At 42.2% G+C, this 18706-nt stretch overlaps 1 protein-coding gene across 3 annotated transcripts in view; it reads left to right on the top strand.

Annotated features, from left to right (window-relative positions):
- OSBPL5 (oxysterol binding protein like 5) overlaps window positions 1–18706 on the top strand; it is a 61138-nt gene that overhangs the window by 30582 nt on the left and 11850 nt on the right. For all 3 annotated transcript variants that reach the window (XM_059825694.1, XM_009812070.2, XM_009812071.2), the window contains 8 exons: window positions 3009–3180; window positions 8362–8581; window positions 11883–12067; window positions 13428–13509; window positions 14139–14237; window positions 15200–15296; window positions 16240–16338; window positions 17586–17683. In XM_059825694.1, coding sequence (XP_059681677.1) covers window positions 3009–3180; window positions 8362–8581; window positions 11883–12067; window positions 13428–13509; window positions 14139–14237; window positions 15200–15296; window positions 16240–16338; window positions 17586–17683 — 1052 coding nt within the window. The remainder of the gene's footprint in view (window positions 1–3008; window positions 3181–8361; window positions 8582–11882; window positions 12068–13427; window positions 13510–14138; window positions 14238–15199; window positions 15297–16239; window positions 16339–17585; window positions 17684–18706) is intronic.

Consider the following 18706-nt stretch of genomic DNA (forward strand, 5'->3'; position numbering starts at 1 on the left):
AAGTAATGCAAATGCTAGTATTTTCTGTATCGTTTTCACAATAAAGACGACTATTACTCAATAGCAAGATCACTCAAATGTAAAAACATTTCAGGTAGGCCTCTAGCAATGAAACAGGTTTATCTTGTGTGCAATCCCTGAAATTGAGAGGGTACGATTTTACAGTGGTATGCTACAATTATCACACCGTTGACGGGCAGAGAATGTAGCCTTTTCATTTGCAGAGGAAATCCCGTATTTTACATCTGGTTTTGTGGCATGTATTTGTTTGGATTCACAGCACCACCTGATGGCTGAAGGCCCGTTTCTTAGTTTGGGGATGCTGTGCATCCCTTGAATTCAATTTCTGTTAGAAATGAATACAAGGGTGTACACTGATGCCGTTTCTGTGTTCTGGGGGGCACAAGTAATGCTGACTGCTAATGCACAGCAAGTTCCTCTAAAGCTTTGTGTCTCTGCCTTGGAATATTAAAATGAAAGCTTCAAAAAAGATTCAAGTTACTCATAACCCCTTCCAGAGAGTTATCTAAAGAGATAAAAAGCCTAGATATGTTATGTAGAAATTTCCTCTGGTAATATGGTGGACCCCAAAGGTTTGACCAACCCTGTAAGCTCATGTTATTACTAGTGAATCCCTGTGGCGGTGGCAGTTGGGGGGTAAGAGAGCTGCCTGTGGGGTCGTGGCCAGCGTGGCCTGCTCCGCTACAGCCCCAGGGAGCGGTGGGCTGCAGGGGCACAGTATGGGAGCTGGTTGAGGGAGACTTTGGGGTCACCCTTGCCGCCCTCATTAGAAGGCGTAAACGTAGCCATTGCATTGCCGTAACCGTCATAAGACAATGTCTGTATGTGAGTGCTGCAGGGCACTGAGGAGCTGACCTCCATTGCTGCTCCAAAGTGCTCATGCTGCTACAAATCAAGCTGCCTATCAAAGCACCTGATTTTACAAGTCCATCGAATATAAAAATATCTTGACATATGCAGCATTTCCAAACGTCAAATCATGCAGTCCTTACTCTGCGGAACTGGAAAAGAAAAGCAAAGGTAAAGAGAGAGGAAAGTCAACGGAGGTGAGCCTAAGCAGGAGTGTGCTCCCTTGTATGGAATAGCCTGAAACGGGTTTTCATCTTGGTGGATTTGGGGGAGAGGGGTTATGTAGGAGGAAGTGGATTTGTGCTCAGCACAGCCATTAACTCTAATGGGTTATCCATGCAAATCCTCCGCATGGCGAGAAGGGAATAAATCTCTGCGTGTAAAGCCTTAATGCAAGAATATTTGCTAAATACAAAATAGTGTGAAATCTATTTCAACAGCTTTCAACCTTCCTAATCTTTTATTAACCATTATGTGTGATTTTATTATTAAATCATAAGCTGATGCTGAAGGAATTTATGGGATAAAATTAGAATAAATGACTGGGCTCTGTGGTGTTTGTGGCTCAGTGTTCAAGTGCAATTCTTCAAACTTTTGGGTTTTTTTTCTCTCTTTTACTGGTTGCAGCTTTGTATCAAAGCAAGCACTGAAAACCACTCAAATTTATCAACATTTCTTTATATATATATGATCTGGATTTCTTTTTAAACTCTCGTTAATCTTCTAATAGAGCCAAATTTTGGACATATTGAAGTTGATAGGCATTCTGCCCAAGAGAACAAGCAGGATCCCAGTGAGATTTATGTATATGCTTGATGCTAAGTGTGTGATAGAATTGAATGTAATGGAAACATTTCACAAATGGGATCTAAGAATGAACATGGTCCAGGGAAAACCTGTTTGCAGCGCTTGCCATGGCTAGGGCAAAATCCTTTTGTTTTCTTCACTGCCTCTCAAGCATACTTCTAATTATTGCAAAATATATTCTGAGGAGTGTAATAAAGAGCTCTGTTTTACATGCTTGAAATTAGAGGATAACTCTCTTGATACTTTAATTCTTGAATGTTCAGCCAATTTGCAGATGTCCTGGCCTCATTAATGACTGCACTACAGAAGCAGGCTATTTTCAGGTGCTTACAAGAATACAGCGACTCCAGCATTGTCGTGGTTGGGCTTTAACACTAACACACAGCTTTGTAGACTTGTAATGATCATTGTAAAAGGAGCCAAGGGTCAGTTTGGATTCCCGTGCTTTTCATTTTCTGCCTGCCTGTGGGACCTATGCAGGGCTTAAGAAAATCCAGTGAGGCTGTGCATAGGAACTGCAGTTTGTCTCGTCTCTGTGCCACGCTTACAGTTTCTGGTATTTGCAAAGTAGAGCTTCAGGTAAAGATTTTTTTGTGGCAAGATAAGAAAAACTGATGCTCCACCCAGATTATCTGATGGACTGGGCAGGGAGAAGGAATGGAGAAAAGGGAAAAAAATACAGAGAAAGAGGAAAAATAAACAGCCTGACAAGCAACTCCCTCTAGTCTTAATCACTCTGGCAAGTATTGATCATCCTGGCTCTTGTTCGGCATGATTGTTACTGCAGCACTACACCCTGCTTGGGACCGCCAAGCCGGCTTGTAGTTCAGAGATCCCATACCAAGCAGGGGCCTCTCCTGCGCAGTGCAGTGCCTCGGTATCTCCCTGCCTTTGGGTAGCGTGTGTGGTGGGGGTGCCAAATGCTGAATGTCTTTTTGGGAAGTATTACTTGCAGACATGAGCTGCTAGGTGTTTTGAAAGCATCGTGCATGTACACATTTCCTGCATCTCGGACAAAATCAGAAAGGGGCAAAAGGGAATGTGAAGAGGTTGCGGGAGATCAGAGGAAGCAATGGTCTTAGGGAAGGGGGGGACTTGGGGTGAGCTTCCCACTGTATTACCTGTGCAGACATATCACTCATGCAGCCACTAAATCACACCATTTCTGGCAAGATAACCTAGGGACGATATATATGAAAAATACATTATTGTACACAGTGACTTCCTGAATTACAATGAGCTTTACTCCCAGGCAAGAAGCTTTTGCGAAGCAATGCATGAATTGTCTTATTTACTCTCCTGTGCTTAAATAATTCCTCTTGTTTTCACAGGCCGATGCTGGCTGGATGCTTTGGAACTTGCCCTGCGTTGCTCCAGCCTCTTCCGGCTCAGTGCCTCCAAGCAGGGAAAGGATGGAGAAATGAACTGCTCAAGCGATTCTGCACATGCAGGGCTCAACCACCTCTTGCACACAAGCACTATCTCAGAGCAGGAGTTCTTCCAGTAAGATGGGGCTATGACTTCTTAATGCACAGAGAGATGTTGCATGGCTCAAACTTGGGCATTCTTTTAACTTTAGCATAATCTAGCCAGAGTCCACTAAGGAGACCTGTTTAAAAGCCAGCCTGTATGTTCTTCTGCTGCATCCATCACTGATATACAGGTTTGGTGCATATGGGGTTTGTTGTCACCTAATGCTTGAGCACACGGGCTGGGGGGAATCTTAGCTATGTTCATGTGTACATGAACAATTTTATTCCGTCCCCCGCTTGGGCCAAAATGCTGTCTGGAGATGCTGACGTGAAAAATGGCTTGCCTGAGTAAAGACTGCAGAATCTAGCTAGTAGAGTAGACCTGTGGTTACACAGACACAATCGCTAATAATGTCTGTCTGTCGGCTAGCGCATATGGTTTGGAGTCTGATCTATTTTTTAATAATGTGTTCTCTTTGCTTATAATACTGTGTCATAGTCAGCAGAGTGCACAGACTGCATCCTTAGTTTTATAATTACTTTCTTTCTCTACAGGGGTTTTGAGTGGTTTCCAATTTCCTCCTTGATGCATCAGATAAATTTTTACATAAAGGAAAAAAGTCCCCACAGCCTTCTTTCTATTCATATTCCTAGTATTACTGCAGCATTTTGGAACAACTCACATCAAAGCTCTGTAAGCATTAAAAAACCCCAGGCCTTATCTGTTGCTTATAGCTAAATAGGCAACCTCAAAAATCCCTCTGGTATAGACACTTGGCCCTTGGAGCGGGAACTGGGAGATGTAGTGTCTATTTCTAGTTCTGCTGATACGACTTTAACTCTTAGGCCTCAGAGCAATGCATCACTGGTTACACAGCTTTTAGGGTAACAATTCTTGCAGTCTGCAAAGATGATGCCTTGCATAGTGGGACCTCACCTTCAAGTGGTTTTCTTAGGCTCTGTTATAACAGCAGGGATCTGAGTCCTCTTCAGAGTGTGGAGGTATCTCTGGTCCCATGGGACCAAAGGGATGGCAGCATTTTGGTCTGCCCTTTGCTCTGAAAAGCTCTGGTATTCCCAGCATGTGTTCTCCAGTCCTGCTGTTTGGGTTTTTAGCTAGAGTTTCTGGAAAAGCTTCATTGAAGAGCAATGGGAGAAGAGAAGGAAATCTGAAGTGTTACCAGGGCATGTGCCCTAGTACTTGTGCAAATACTTCTATTGTTCTTGGGCTTCTTTCATAATACTTTACTTTCTTCTTTCTGCCTAAGAGAGAGGCTCTTAGGACTGTGCTCGCTGTGGTAATGAATCCAGGAATGCAGTGGGCTTGTTTTTCAGCTGATGGATGTGTGTACAGAAATCCAATATTAAAATGGAGCCTGTGGCACTGAGAACATTCAGGGAAACCCATGGCTACTGTAAGGAAGTGCAGAAGATAGAGTTAAAATGTATTGAAGTATTTGTTCAAAATATAATGCTTAAGTGACGCCTTTGTTTCACCTCTTAGTTGTTCAATATTAAAAGCCCTCCTGAATTATGGAGCTCAGCAGTTGCACATGTGGCAGAGTTTTCAGCAGGACAGAGTACCCACAACTGGAACCAGATTCTTCTGACAGGCTCAGATTTTAGCTGAGTCTGGTTCAAGCTGGGTGTTCAGCATCTGGGCATCTTGAAAATACACTCTCCTTTCTGAGTCCTACCACTGGTTTTAATGTGTACCCAGACTTTCCCCAGTGCTTAAAACCCAGGGGAGTTTGATGGTTACAGGACAGGGGGACAACTTGCTGTCATCCCTGGAGGAATAAAGAACAGTTAAACAAGGGAGAACGCAAAACCAAAACTGCAAGTGCTGAGCAAAGGGGTTTTTGGTTTGCCATTGACAGTGGCTTCCTCATAGGGATTCAATCATTCTAATTAAATGCCTTCCCTACAGGGAATCTTACCAATTAAATTGGCACGCTGTTGTTAGGGGGCCAGTTAATTACATTTAACTCTATCTTCAAATTAGCCAAACTACTCTGTCAAGAAAAGAAAAAGAAAAGGGAGATGATGGATATTATAGGGAGAACAAAACCCAAGGGAGTTGGCAAAGGCGAATCTTCCCTTCAGCCAAAGTTGCATTTGTCTGCTGGCTGCTTTGCTCCTTTCCTTCTGGGAAAGAAGTCAAGATTATGCAGTGATTTTAAAATCCGTGTCTTTAGCAGTGTATAAAAATGAGAGGGAGAGAACTATGCAAGTGATTCAAAGGCTAAAGTACTGTGTAAATCCGTGATTTTAGACAAGAGGCCTTTAGGGCACCAGGCACTCTTTAATATGAAGTTGTATTTCTTATGGCTTCCATGTCTTATCTCCAGCAACTCCAGGAATCTGGCTGGTTTACTTGCTTGACAAGAGCCAAAGGTTTATTTTGGCTTGTGTAGAAGAGCGGTATTAAACCCAAAGAAGTCCTGGTCGCTGACTGAAGTTTCCAGGAATGCCCCTAGAGAATAAAGCACTGGTATAAGACAGCTCCAAGATGCTGAAATAGTAAATTAGCCGTGAAAAATGTCATGTGTGGTGGAACATTCCACCAATGTTCATGGTGGAAATCCAGTGTTGACTTTTAGCATAGTTACTTTCTCCCAGCTTTTAAAGCCTGGTCCAAATCCCATTGGAAGCCTCTGGGAATTCTTTTCGTTGATTTTAGTTCAAGCTCATGGCATGGCTTTTGTTTTTAGCATATCGTACATATTCAATGATGATTCTGTTTGGAGGAATAGAAGAGCCTGGCTCCACCTCAACACGTCAAATGTGTTCCTCAGAATAAGGAGCATCTGCTTTCCCTTTGGTTCCCCAGAAAGGCTCCTTGGCTCTGGATGTGTTAAGTCTTGTCTTGTTTGTGGCTGATGGGTAATTAGTGCACAGTTGAGTGGGATTTCATGTGAATTTAATTCCCTCTTGGACTAAATCTGAAATCCTTAAAAAATAATGGGGGGGGGGCAGAGGAATCTAAGAAAAGAGTCGTTTGCTCCACTGAAACTTCAAATATTTCCCAAATGTGAGGCCGGTGACACTGAAAAACACTTGCTCTTCTTACAAATGTGAAATAGGAACAAGTGCTACTTCTCAGCCATGAACCATAAGCCTTCTAATGAACTATTCTTTCAAGCATTTTTACCCCATGGAGAAAACTTCCGCTAGGCAAGGGAGCGTAGCCACCACAGACAAACACTCACATATTTACTTGATCATTGAAAAATTAAGAAATAAATTAGGTCTTTAAACAATCAGCAACTAATAACTAATAACTTCCTGGACCTACCATCCAGGAAGTATCTGTGCTGAGGAATCATGGGATAATCTCTCTAGGCAGCTCTTTCCTCACCATTTTTCTCCTTTATTATCTTAAACTCATGTATGTGCTATGCTTTATGCTTCCAGTGTATTTGGTTATCAGTCATGACACTTGGCGGTTGATAGCTAAAAAAAAAGAAGTAACATCCTGGCACTAGAACGATGAAGACACGTAATGTCTAATAGCAAATTAATAGCGCTAGAGTATAATGGTCATTGACTCTCTGATTTATGGTCTTAGTTTTATTTTACAGTAACACTGTAAATTAAAAAACCTTGTAGTTTATATATATACACACATAGACATACATACGTACATACATATATATACAAATGGAGGGAAGATTTTCTAAAGGCACAGAAAGCTGTAGACAACACTTTCAAAAGAACTCTAGAAACTGAGCTTTTCCAGAAACTGAGCTGTGACTGTCACAATGTGGCTTGCTTGGCATGTTAAAAATCATGAGCTTATTTCAGCGCATTGTTGGAAGTTGAGATCTCCTGAAAAGCTGATGCCAGTTCTGTGTTCTGACTCTTCTGTTGTTTTTTTTTAATCTGTCTCTAACTAGCAATACCTAATTATCTTTTTAAAAAACAAAAAAAAAGAGAGGGAGAACAAAGAATGGGAACTTTCAGCATTAATCTATAATCAAATTGGGACGCGCCCAGAATGGCCTGAGAGAAGGCCCATCATGGAGAGACTTCAAGCTTGGCAGCACATTCCCATGTACTGAGGATAGAAATCTTGCTTTGAGATGGACTACAGGAGGTAACAAAACTCTTCAAGATCCAGGGCCTGTTTAGATCCTCTGAAACTCCTTGTATAGCTGGAAATCTTTTCTTATTGCTCTATCCAAGAACAATTTTGCGTGAGGACTTGGGTAAGAAATTTTCAGAGGCAGGTCAAGCTGAGAAGGTCAGCACCTGAGAGCTAGGCTAGGCCGTGAAAGAGGTGATGTGTGTGCTAAGACATGTATGAATAGGGAAAACTGAAGCCCATGCTAAATATCACTTGAAAAAAAATGGGCATTTAGTGAATACTTTTCAGCATCTGACCTCTGGCCCATCTAATCGTGTTTGCCATCTGTCATATGAAGTGCTTCTGCTTTTTCAAATGGAGATGCTATAGGCTACTTGTGAGAGAATTTTTGGCTTTCTCCTCATTCTCTAAAGCCTGGATCACTGAGCATGAACTTGCTACACCTCCTACACTTTCTCTCAGATCTGTTATAATCTGGGTATACTTCATGTAATTGTCCAGCCCATGCTTTCAACTGAGTTCCGCCACACAGCATTACCTGGGGAAAGCACATTCCTCAGGTTAGTTTGGGTATATGTATGTGTGTGTGTGAAAATACTTGCTTCTAGTGATTTTTAAATTTGCCTTTTCTAGTGTAGGGCTGACTTAGGACCACCACCTGTTGAAATAAAGCAGCAGTAGTACCGAAAAGAAAATATATCCCATAATGTCATATTTTTCCCATATGCTGCAATCCACTGATTTGCTTCTGTAAAGGGAGAAATCTCTCCTGATTGACACTTCAGTTCTCTAATCAGCAGTGTACAGTTGTTAGTGTGTGCTCTGCATCCCTCCGGTATGTGGGCTCCCATCCGGAGCGAGCAGCAATTCTGCGTGAGGATGGGTAAGTGGAGCTCTGTGGCAGATTTTGCAAAGTGCGATTTGGAGGGGAGAATTTTGATGTAAAATATCTCACTGTTTCCGTGATAAAAACCCTGCTATTCAGGAAATCAATGTCTTATACTCTCCTGGGCTGCACACCCTATATTGAGTCCTAGGGGGTGTTTTTACCTCATCTAAAAGGCCTTAAGTAATCTGGCTTTGTAAATCAAATTGAAGCAAGTAATGAACTGTGTGTTGCAGTTTGAATGAATCAGCCCTGGAGAATCACCACCATTTGGAAAATGATGCTTTTTCGGACAAGTCTGAGAGAGACAACGTAGAAGAGTCAGAGAATGAAATGCATGAGAACAGCCGGAAGACAAATGAAAGCGAGAGTGATCAGTCAGAAATCCATGGAGAGGTCTCTCCGGGAAGGAAGGGGACAACTTATATTGAACAGATCTATGAGGAATTCGGGGAGGTAAAAGAAAAAAAAATATTTTAATCACTGCCTGTTTCTGTTAAAATGTCTCTGTTCATGGTATTTGTCATTCAGTCTTTTAGATATATGGCAGTTAAGAACCAGCTTTGTGCGTTCCAGTGTTTTACAGATAAAGCAATGCACAGCTTTCTGCTAAATTATGTTGAATTATCATGTGCTCTAATAATTATGCATTATGAACAGCAGCTCCGCTACTGTGCTTTGGCATGTTTCCAGCATCAGCGATTGCTTTAACCAGTTATTGCATTAAAGAGCTGCATAGCATTGGCACAGCGCTTTGTGGAGCCAGCGGGAGGGGGAATTATTATTCTGGGCATGTGTCCTGGCCAATTAGGATGCTCAGTCCTTGCGTGATACAAAATATGATACTTCCCTTTTTTCATTATGCATGGAACATCCTTTTTGCATGTCCTAATGGAGCATTTGAGCCACTTGATTCCTAAATGACAGTTTCTTGTAGGAAAGCCATTTCTCATGTCATTTAACAGCAGGAGGGTGCGTTTCTGTTCCATAGAAGAGCCTTTGTTAGCTGGATGTCACTGTGACACTTCTGAGGAAGGCAGCGGTAGAGAGCTGGGGGAGCCGAGTGTGTTGGCTATTGCTTCGAACAAGGAAGCTGAAGTCTTGTTGGTGCTTCAAAGAAAACCACTTTGCTAGAAAGCTGTTTCTTTCTTGCATGTATCTGCTGCCATTTCAGATGTCAGGTGTGAGGTGCAAATCCCTGCTGTAGAAATTGTGCTTGCAAACGGAACTGTCGTCTACAGAGACCAAAAAAAAATACAACTCCCCTTTTGTGCATCTCTCCCCTCAAATCCACACCAGACACACAGCAAATGGTAACTGGGTCCAAACGGGGGATTTTGAATATAGCTGAGCAACTAAGCAACAGCAAAATGAAGGCAAACTTAATTTCTATCAGCTGCTTATTCTGAAATGACCTTTTGCCACGTGACAAACTTGTCCTAGAAGTCTTGGTAGGGCAGGCTGATACTTTGGTGTTTGAATGAGCCTTACAGGCAGCGCTGATGTGTTTATGTGGGTGTGTGAGAGTGAGAGATCTCTGCGGTTTTACATCAAAATAAAAAAAAATTGCAGTACAAACCAAATGGAAAGCACTAAATTTCTGCTGTAGAGTGACACTTTGCGTAGCGTAAAACAAGGCTAACCATAGTGTGGCTGCTCAGGCAGAGGACACATCCAGTGGACTTTCAAAAAATTGCCATGTAGCCTTGACCATTAGGTGTTTTATTACATTCCTGTTATTGGCCAAGAGATGGGGCTGTCGTCACCTGGGACACACAGATAGGTCTGGTTGTTGAGTCTTATCCTGCTGGTGACAGTAACATAAGGAAAAGTAGGTTGTATGCAATGACGTAGTTTGCTATCAGCAATGGGCGGAGATGTATCAAGGTAAACACATGCCAACTAACAACATTAACTGTCATCTTAAACTGAAACTGCTGCCCCTCAGTCTGTGTGTACAGTTCAGATTTGGCAGGACAAAGGTCACAGATGCAAACTATCACTGTTAAATTTTCAGCTTGGCTTTGAAAGCTCATTTGAAAGGTGTGCACGTATGTATGTGCATCTGTATGTGTTTGAAAGGCACGTGCTTGTGCATCTGACGTTCCAGCTTTGCCTTGTTTGCAGTAGGAATGTGAAAGCAGAGACCAGTGTCAGAAGGAATTTGAGATTGCAAAAGTTGGTCTAGAATATAAAAAAGACACCTCCTCGGTGGGTAGACTGATAACCAAAAAACCTTTTTTTCCCAAGCTTTTAGTTTTAACAAGTTATAAAAAGAGTTATCGAGGGTGATATATTTGAGGGGAAAGCAAACCAGAAATGACTTGAAGTTGTTCTCATCCTCTTGCACCTTCTTCTCCTTCCCTTTTCATCCATCCCTTCTCGAGTGATTGATTCTGAGTAACACTTGTACAGCAATTTCAACATGGCATTAATTTATATTGTCGATAACACACATACTTGAGAACCTGGATAAATAATGAAAGTTCTGACAGACCCATATGTATTGTAAGCCCTAGCTGATGCTATGGTATTACGTCCGTTAATGGTTTCCATTTCTTCTTGGAGGTTCAAGCTGTGTATTGCATCAGATTGTCACGAGAACAATGGTATGATAACGGAAAAGCAATGAAATGAAAAGAGCTTTATTGTTCCTCAATCTGAAATTCCCCTCAGTCTGCAAGCTGGGCTTAGTGTGTTTCTGCATGACTAGTAAAAGGGCTGATTGGGAGCCAAAAAGGTGCTGCTGGGGCTGCTCAGGTGGTGAAAATGAGTGTTTAGTGATTTACACCATCTGCATATCCTGTTGGGTTATGCTATTTGTCCTCTCCCAAACAAAAGGGCGTTCCAGAAGTGGATCTGTGCCCTTTTTCTCACAGAAATCTCTTGCCGAAAACCAGTAGAAAGCCTAAGTGTTCTCTTTCATTGTTAAATTATGATGCCTAGGGATGCGTTAAAATGACATTCATGTTTGAAAATTTAGTTTAATTTTCTTTCTCCAGTGGCTTGGAAGGCCCATTCTCCCATGTTAAACCTCATGTAGCCCCACTGAATGCAGAGGAACTACACAGTTATAGCTGAAACCACAACATAATCCCTGGCTTTTTTACCATTACTTACACTTCTGCTGCAGAGGGCACTGAGCAGCGTTGGGGGGTGCTGTACCTTTTGCGCACGTCGCCTGGCAGTGGGGCCTTTACCGTACCTACACTGTCAGTTCATCTTATTTTGAACTTGGAGGACTGCTTCCACTCTTTCTTGATTACTCATTTATCTCCTAAATTTTTCTACATGTATAATAGTAAATCTTACAGTCTTTTGTTTGCTGAGAATGGGACTGAGAGGAGCTTCATGTATGCATCCCACCAGGCCGCAGTGATGCGGTAACAGCCATGGGCATGTCCTCACCTCCTGAGGGACGGCAGTGCAGAGTCCCCTTGGTTAATGTTGGTCCAGGTTGGCCCATCACAGACCGGAGGTGTGTGGAGGCAGTGGCTCAGGAAGGTGCACAGCAGAGGTGTGCTCCCTGCCTCGTGTTAGCTCTCGCAGAGGCCCAGGGCTTTCTGTACCACTCACTTTAGTGCTTTGGGGATTCCCTTCTGAGACAGAGCTGATGTCTCTTTGTGGTGGTGTAGCTGAGCATTCACCCTTGTGCCAGGGCCAGGTGTGCCTGGGTGAGCTTGGACCCTCCAGGTAAATGCACCCTCAAGAAACGGTTTTCCTGTTTCTGCCCTGAACTTCCCTTTTCCCATCGTAGACAGGTGAATCGTCTCAAACAGAAACCATCTCTGAGGAGAACAAAAGCCTGATGTGGATCCTGCTGAAGCAGCTGCGGCCCGGCATGGACCTGTCACGGGTGGTGCTGCCCACCTTCATCCTGGAGCCACGCTCGTTCCTTAACAAGCTCTCTGATTACTACTACCATGCTGACCTGCTTTCCCAGTAAGCAGCACGCAGTGTGCCTGACGTGGGCACTTTTCTTATATTTGTGAAAATGTGTTACGGCGTTAGCTTGGTGCTGGCTGGGATGCATTTGTATGCTTGAAAGGCCCTCAAATAATACCCAGGTCACTGGATTCAACGTAAATCAAGCCAGGTGCCAGCTGCAGTGACCTTTTAAAGATGGACTGCTGCCATTGAGGGGCAAGGAAGCAAGGAAAACCGTTAAACTTCAGACAAAACTACCCTTGCACATGCACATGTTTGCCAGCGTTGGCTGGAACGGATGGGGATTGAGCTCATGCCTTTGAGCATCTCCCAAGAGAGCTGTGCCACCTTCTGGTGTACTCGTGTACAGAGGGGAATAGGACAGAGAGCAAACAGAATTGGCAGGCACTTCTGCCCCAAAAGCAATATAATTATGTTGGTTGATAAACAAATAAGAAACATCTTTTAACACCATTGATGAGAGAGACCTGCTGGGAGCAGCAGAGTAGAAAATAGAAGATGTTATGCTTGCAGATAGAACCAGCCTTCTCAAGGAGATATGCCTGGTGTATTTTAAAACCGGTGTATGCAATATTCAAATAGCAACACTAGTTACTCATGTTTATTCCACTGACTCTGGGTAATTTTAGAATCATGGTATTTTCAAGCCTTGTTTGTGGTATTTGTAAAATCTGAAGTTAAGGAAATGGTTCTCCTCAGTGCTGAGATCTGAGAAAACTTCAAGAGGTTTGGAGGTTTTAATAAATAAACCTCTTTGTGGTAGGGATGATCCTTCTAAATGGATTTTGCAAGAACTTATCCAGGTTGATTTTCAGATCTGACTAAATGGTTGGAAATACCAGGAATTCTATTGTTTAAATTAAACCTAAATTATTGTATGAAATCTCAAAGAACTGAAAGAGGCCACGTAGCACATCAGCTTTAAGGATCTTTTAAGGAAAAGGGAAATGAGGAAAACGAGAGAAAAATAGAATTGTCTTTGATTTTGGTGGCGTAAGTATTACTGTTTTTATGATTCACACTGTACAGTTAGCTGTAGTGTGAGGGGCAGTCCTGCATTAACATACTTGAATGTCCAATCAAACCTGATACGCTCCAGACATTTTCTTAGGCTTTTTTCAGGAGTGCAGGGCAAGGGGTGCCACTTTTTTAAGAGTTTATGTGTGTGTTGTACGATGTACCTTACTAAAAAAAAATTATTTCTGCTAGCAGACACCTTTTTCACTGGCAGCAGCACAGGAGTTACTTCCCTTTAGTACTGGGGAAATACTATTGAAATTAATGTTATTGTACTGCTATGGAATGAATGTGATGTGTTAACAGTATAAAGAGCATTTTATGTTCTGTCCTGCAGGGCTGTCCTTGAAGATGATCCATACAGTCGAATGAAACAAGTTTTGAGGTGGTATCTGTCCGGCTTCTATAAGAAGCCAAAGGTAAAAGAATGCATGAAGTTGGGGTTGTAACAGGCATTGAAATCTTCTGCTACGGTTGTGTTTTTCTTTACCGCTTTTCCTTTGACACTTTACCTCTTCTATTGTTCAGAAGATTTTGACCATTATTTTTAAAACTGAAGTTGCATTTGGTTTTGGAGTAGCTATTGAGTGCAAAATAGTGTTGATCAACCTCAGAGCCTTTGCACCGGACAGTTAGAAGGCAAAACTAGTCATCAACAAGTAACGTGTCCTCGGATGCAAGATTCTTCCCCTCACTGAAAGCAGATCTCCTTTCTCTTTTCAGACCTATTTGTACCATAGGTCCATGTTTCCATATCAGTATGCACCTGCTGCATATAGTAGTAGAAATAATAAAGTATGATCATCTTGTAGAGCTTTGATCAGGCAGTATCGAAGATTAAGTTGGTGAGAATAGCAGATGAATCCATGGCTCAGATTAAAAGATCAGATTGGGAGGATATATGTAACCAGTTCTTCAGTTTTGATTCTTGCGATTGACTTAGTTTAAAAAATCAGGGAGGAAATTATTATGTTGTTTTGTGGCCATGTCTGTAGAGTTGGATTGCAAATCTGCATTTGTAGCAGGTTTTGATTACTTTGTTTTTCAGGGGATAAAAAAGCCATACAACCCTATTCTGGGAGAGACATTTCGCTGCTGTTGGTTTCACCCTCAGACGAACAGTCACACATTTTACATAGCAGAACAGGTAAGTTGCTTTATTTGGATGCTCAGGTGTTGCAAACAGCAGCCCGCTTGTGCCTCCATCCATTCCATCCATAGGAACACACTCCTCATCTCAACCTAGGAGAGGAACTTGGAGCTTTGTGTGAACATCCAGAGTGGGATTTACAGAGATAATGTGAGCTTTGGTGGGCACTCAAGACTATACAAGCAGGTCTCCCATATATAAAATTAGCCTTTTCAATAAAGACCTTTTCCATGGGATTCTGCCCTACTGTTTTCTTACTGCTAATAAAACGTGGTTTGTGTTGCCTCAGTCAAAAGGGGTACAAAACAGATAATCAAATCCTACCTTCCTTTATTTCTAAACTTTCTATAATGATTTTAACAGGAGTAAATTGAGGATTAAATAGGAGTGAATTATCTCTGTGTCTTTGGGGATAAATGAAGGGCACACCTCACAAGTAAACTGGCCTGACAAAATTTAGAGATTTACAGTGTTAAAGGGATCTGAAGACGATGTGGACTTTGATACAGGGACTCCCTGTTTCACATACATTTTTTTCCTATTTAATCAGAGAATTTTTATTTTGTTTTGGTTTATTTCAGCCACTGCATCCATTTTATGGAGGTTATTCAGATGCTGCCAAAAAGTTCTGCACTGTCATTTATTGTGTTGAAAATCTGACAGTGTACCTGTTGGCCTAAAGTGATCTCAAATGCACCAGGACAAGAAAATACGGGGTGGGGGAGAAGGTTTACATATATAATGTTCTCATATATAATGGTCTCACATATAATGTTTCCTCCTTTAACATTGAGGTTAATGGTAAGGATGGGGCTTAGAGGACTCTGCTCAGTCCTGCGGCCTCCGTCTTGCACTTTCCCTAGAGCATGTGTAACACCGTGTGAGGCTGTGTATGCACCCACCACTCTGCTTAGCCTGTAAAGACCGCTGGAAATGACCTGTGCCTATTTTTCTTCCAGGTCTCCCACCATCCACCAGTGTCAGCTTTTCATGTCAGCAATAGGAAGGATGGATTCTGCATTACTGGCAGCATTCTAGCTAGGTCCAAGTTTTACGGTAAGGCATTAAGCCTAGGCATCTTCCAGGTGACATTGTGGCACTGGTTTTGGTTTGTTTTTGAATCCCTCCTGAGTGTGTTGAGAGTTAAGAACAAAGAAATGCCTAAGAGATCTACCACCAGGACACCCTCATTCCTTGTCTTGGCTCTCCTGGGTTTTCCCCATTTCCACCACTTCAGTGGGAGATCACACTGCTGTTAAAAATCAGAAAAATTGAGAGCTTTAAAACCCTGGTTTTCAGAAAGCAAACGTTCACGAGAATGTATGGGCAATTGGTTGTCAGACTACTTTGCATATGCTCACGGATGAGTCATTTTCTACCTGTCTGATCATCCAACTGACTTTTGGAAAAGTCTCTGTAGAAATGTAACCATTTATCTAGCTCACAGATTTCTTGAACCCTGGAGCTTCAAAATGTCCTCAAATCTTTTAATCTCAATGGAGACAGCACAACTGCAGGCTCTGAAACAGTGTTGCTATTTGAAATAGGTGTTTTGTTTAGGCAAACACCTCTTAAGTACTATCCTCTGGTAAATGTATTTGCTGAAACACTTGTAAATATTCATTGCTGTCCTTCTGGCGATTTTATTTGTTATTTGGCATCATACACAATCAGAAAAGTTGTGAGAACAGAAGGACCCGAAAAACTTCTAAGCATTGGAACTGCTTTCTGCATCCCACTAATGACTTATTTAATCTACTGCCCTTTCTGCAACAGGGGCTAAATGCCAGAGCAAATATGAGCCGTACAGCAGAGAGTTTATTAGAACTGCCTGGCTCCGACAGTAAATGATTTGCAGGGTCCTGAATTATTAGCATTTCATATCTCTTCTTTCATTAGTGACCTACATTTAAATGGAAATGTTTTTCTAAAGTAGAATGAGTGACCAAGTATAACGTGCATTTTTTAATATATATAAATTTGTTCTTTTAAATTCTAGGGAACTCACTTTCTGCACTGTTGGATGGGAAAGCAAAGCTTATGTTTCTAAACAGGGGCGAAGATTATATAATTACTATGCCATACGCCCACTGTAAAGGTAAGTTATGACTGTTCAAATAGGGAGCAAACAGAAAGAATAATATAATGGTATCTTACTGACTAACTTTTGCACTGGCTCCCTTATTCCCTCTCGAATACGTGGCACGGCAGGGACTGGTAATTCCAGGGAGCAGTTGCTCCACACATGAGTCATAGTGCTCAGCAGAAGACTTTTTAATTTGTCAGTGCAGAGCTGAGGACAGAATTAAGATCTCTAAGTTAGTTTTAACATTGTGTGGAAACAAAAAAATACTGCATTATATGCACTGCAGGTAAAGTGAAGATGGAAAGAGTAAGAGTCCATTTCTGAGCTTCTGTGGATAACAAGTTTTTTTAATGTTAACACTGAAATTGTTTAATATATTTTCTGGCTTTTTGAGAATAAAGGAAATTCCTGACTTCTCTTGTGATTTCTTTGTTATTCTAATCATGATATTCCTCAGTGTAGGAGCTGCCTCAGTGAGGCTGATGCCTGTTACTGTGTGGCTTTGCTCTGCTGAGCTGAATGTGCGCTGAGGCCAGGGGATGGCTGCTGATTCACTGCTGTAACTTTGCATTTCCCCTTAGGAAGCTAAATGTCGGTGGCATTTCAACCACAGTGATAAAATCACTCCTGCAGCAGTTTGATCCAATTTTGGTTTTTGAATATTTTGTATTTGGGCATGTTGACCTGTAAGTTAATATTTATGGAGGGTCTAGCTACCTGAAAGCAGTCGCTTCTTTAAATCACGCCCTCTGTGAACTATTCCTGTGCATAAATCTTTTTCTTGTCAATTTTTCATTTTCTGCAAATTACCTATTCAGCAAATGGTAAGCATGTGTAAAAAGGAGTCCCCTACATGACCGCTAGTCTCCCAGATTGTGCTGAATCCTGTTACAGCTCCTCTCTGCCCCGTCCATCCTGTGAGAAGCGACTGGGTCTGGTTAAGCACTAGTATAAATGAAGTTGCTGGGCACAACTTTCCTTAGTCTTCCGTTCCCACTTTCAGCTGGCCACAGGTGTACTATCAGCACCTGTGAGTCAAGCTATTTCCTAGCTGTGGTGTAATAAATGGGAATATGGACTCAGGGGAGGATTCTTCATGCTTATAGTAAAGAGCCATTTCCTAGAAACTTTGGTTTCTGTCTTTTCAAAACTTTAAGCCAAGTAGCGAATTTCACAGCATGTCAGCAAGAGCCAGTTTGAGTTGAGAAAGCAGATTGCTTCCATCGGGGCCTCTCTTAAGTCTCTTTTTTCCATTTCAGGACTTTTATACGGTACCATGACAATGGAGCTTGGAGGGAAAGTTACCATTGACTGTGAGAAAACTAACCACAGGGCAGAACTGGAATTCAAGCTAAAGGTAAGAGACATTGTGGCCCCCATTTTGAATGGGTCTCAGGCTTGCCCCTGCGCTCCAGGCAAGCTTTGACCATGCACACCAGATCATTTCTGTCCCAGCAATGTATGCATGCACCACGGGGTGGCCTGCCTGGAGGAGGCATCGTCCTGCAGTCAGTTTTGCCTAGTGCAACTCATTGAACCCAGGAAGCCTGAGCTGTACACATGACTTGTTCACTGCCAGCCAGCTGGCTACTGGCCAGACTCTGTCTGAAATGATGGCAATGACAGTGTGGCTTCGGTTTAGGAAGGTACAATTATTTTTGCTTGCAAAATACAACGAGGTGTACAAACTACTTTGAGGCAAGTTAGGATGTGGATCCTCAGTGTAGCTCTCCAGTAGCCATCACATATGTCCTCTTACCTTGCAGGTATTACAGTGACTGTACCTTGTGTTTCTCAAGGCTACAGGACCTTGCCTTGATGGTAGGGTAAGAGCCCATTTTCAGGCAGATGATTTTGAGTGGCTATCCCATTGACAAGCTGCACTGTCGTTGCTGTGTACTGACTTGTTCCTGTAGCAGTTCCCTCCCCTAGAAAGCCTGGTGATGCAAATTTATGGTATGCAGATAAAATGGAGACATCTGTGAGCATTCCTGTAGTTATATGTGTTAAAATCTGGGAGGGAAATTGATGACCTGTAACTTTTCGTGGACAGTTAAGTTGCTTTTTAAGGAGCATCCATTTCTTTTCTGTTCCAACAAACAATTTCTTGCCTGGGCATAAAATGAAAGATGGAGAACTGAGAACCTGCGGGACTTCAGAGTTGCAGCCTTAGCCAACATAAATCTGAGAGATTACTGGAGTTAGGGGAGTCTTCTGCAGACTGCGTTTTTCTGGGGGCAATAATAATTTTCTGTCTTTATTTGCCCTTACAAAGTGAACTGTTGCCCCATGATATTTGCTTATACTTGCCTTTAAAGCCTGTTCTTCCCATAGGCCTGACGTACTGTGTTGAGGCCAATGGAGTATTTCCCTGACTTCG

The sequence above is a fragment of the Gavia stellata genome, chromosome 17 (genome assembly GCF_030936135.1).
Source record: "Gavia stellata isolate bGavSte3 chromosome 17, bGavSte3.hap2, whole genome shotgun sequence".
NCBI lineage: Eukaryota > Metazoa > Chordata > Aves > Gaviiformes > Gaviidae > Gavia > Gavia stellata.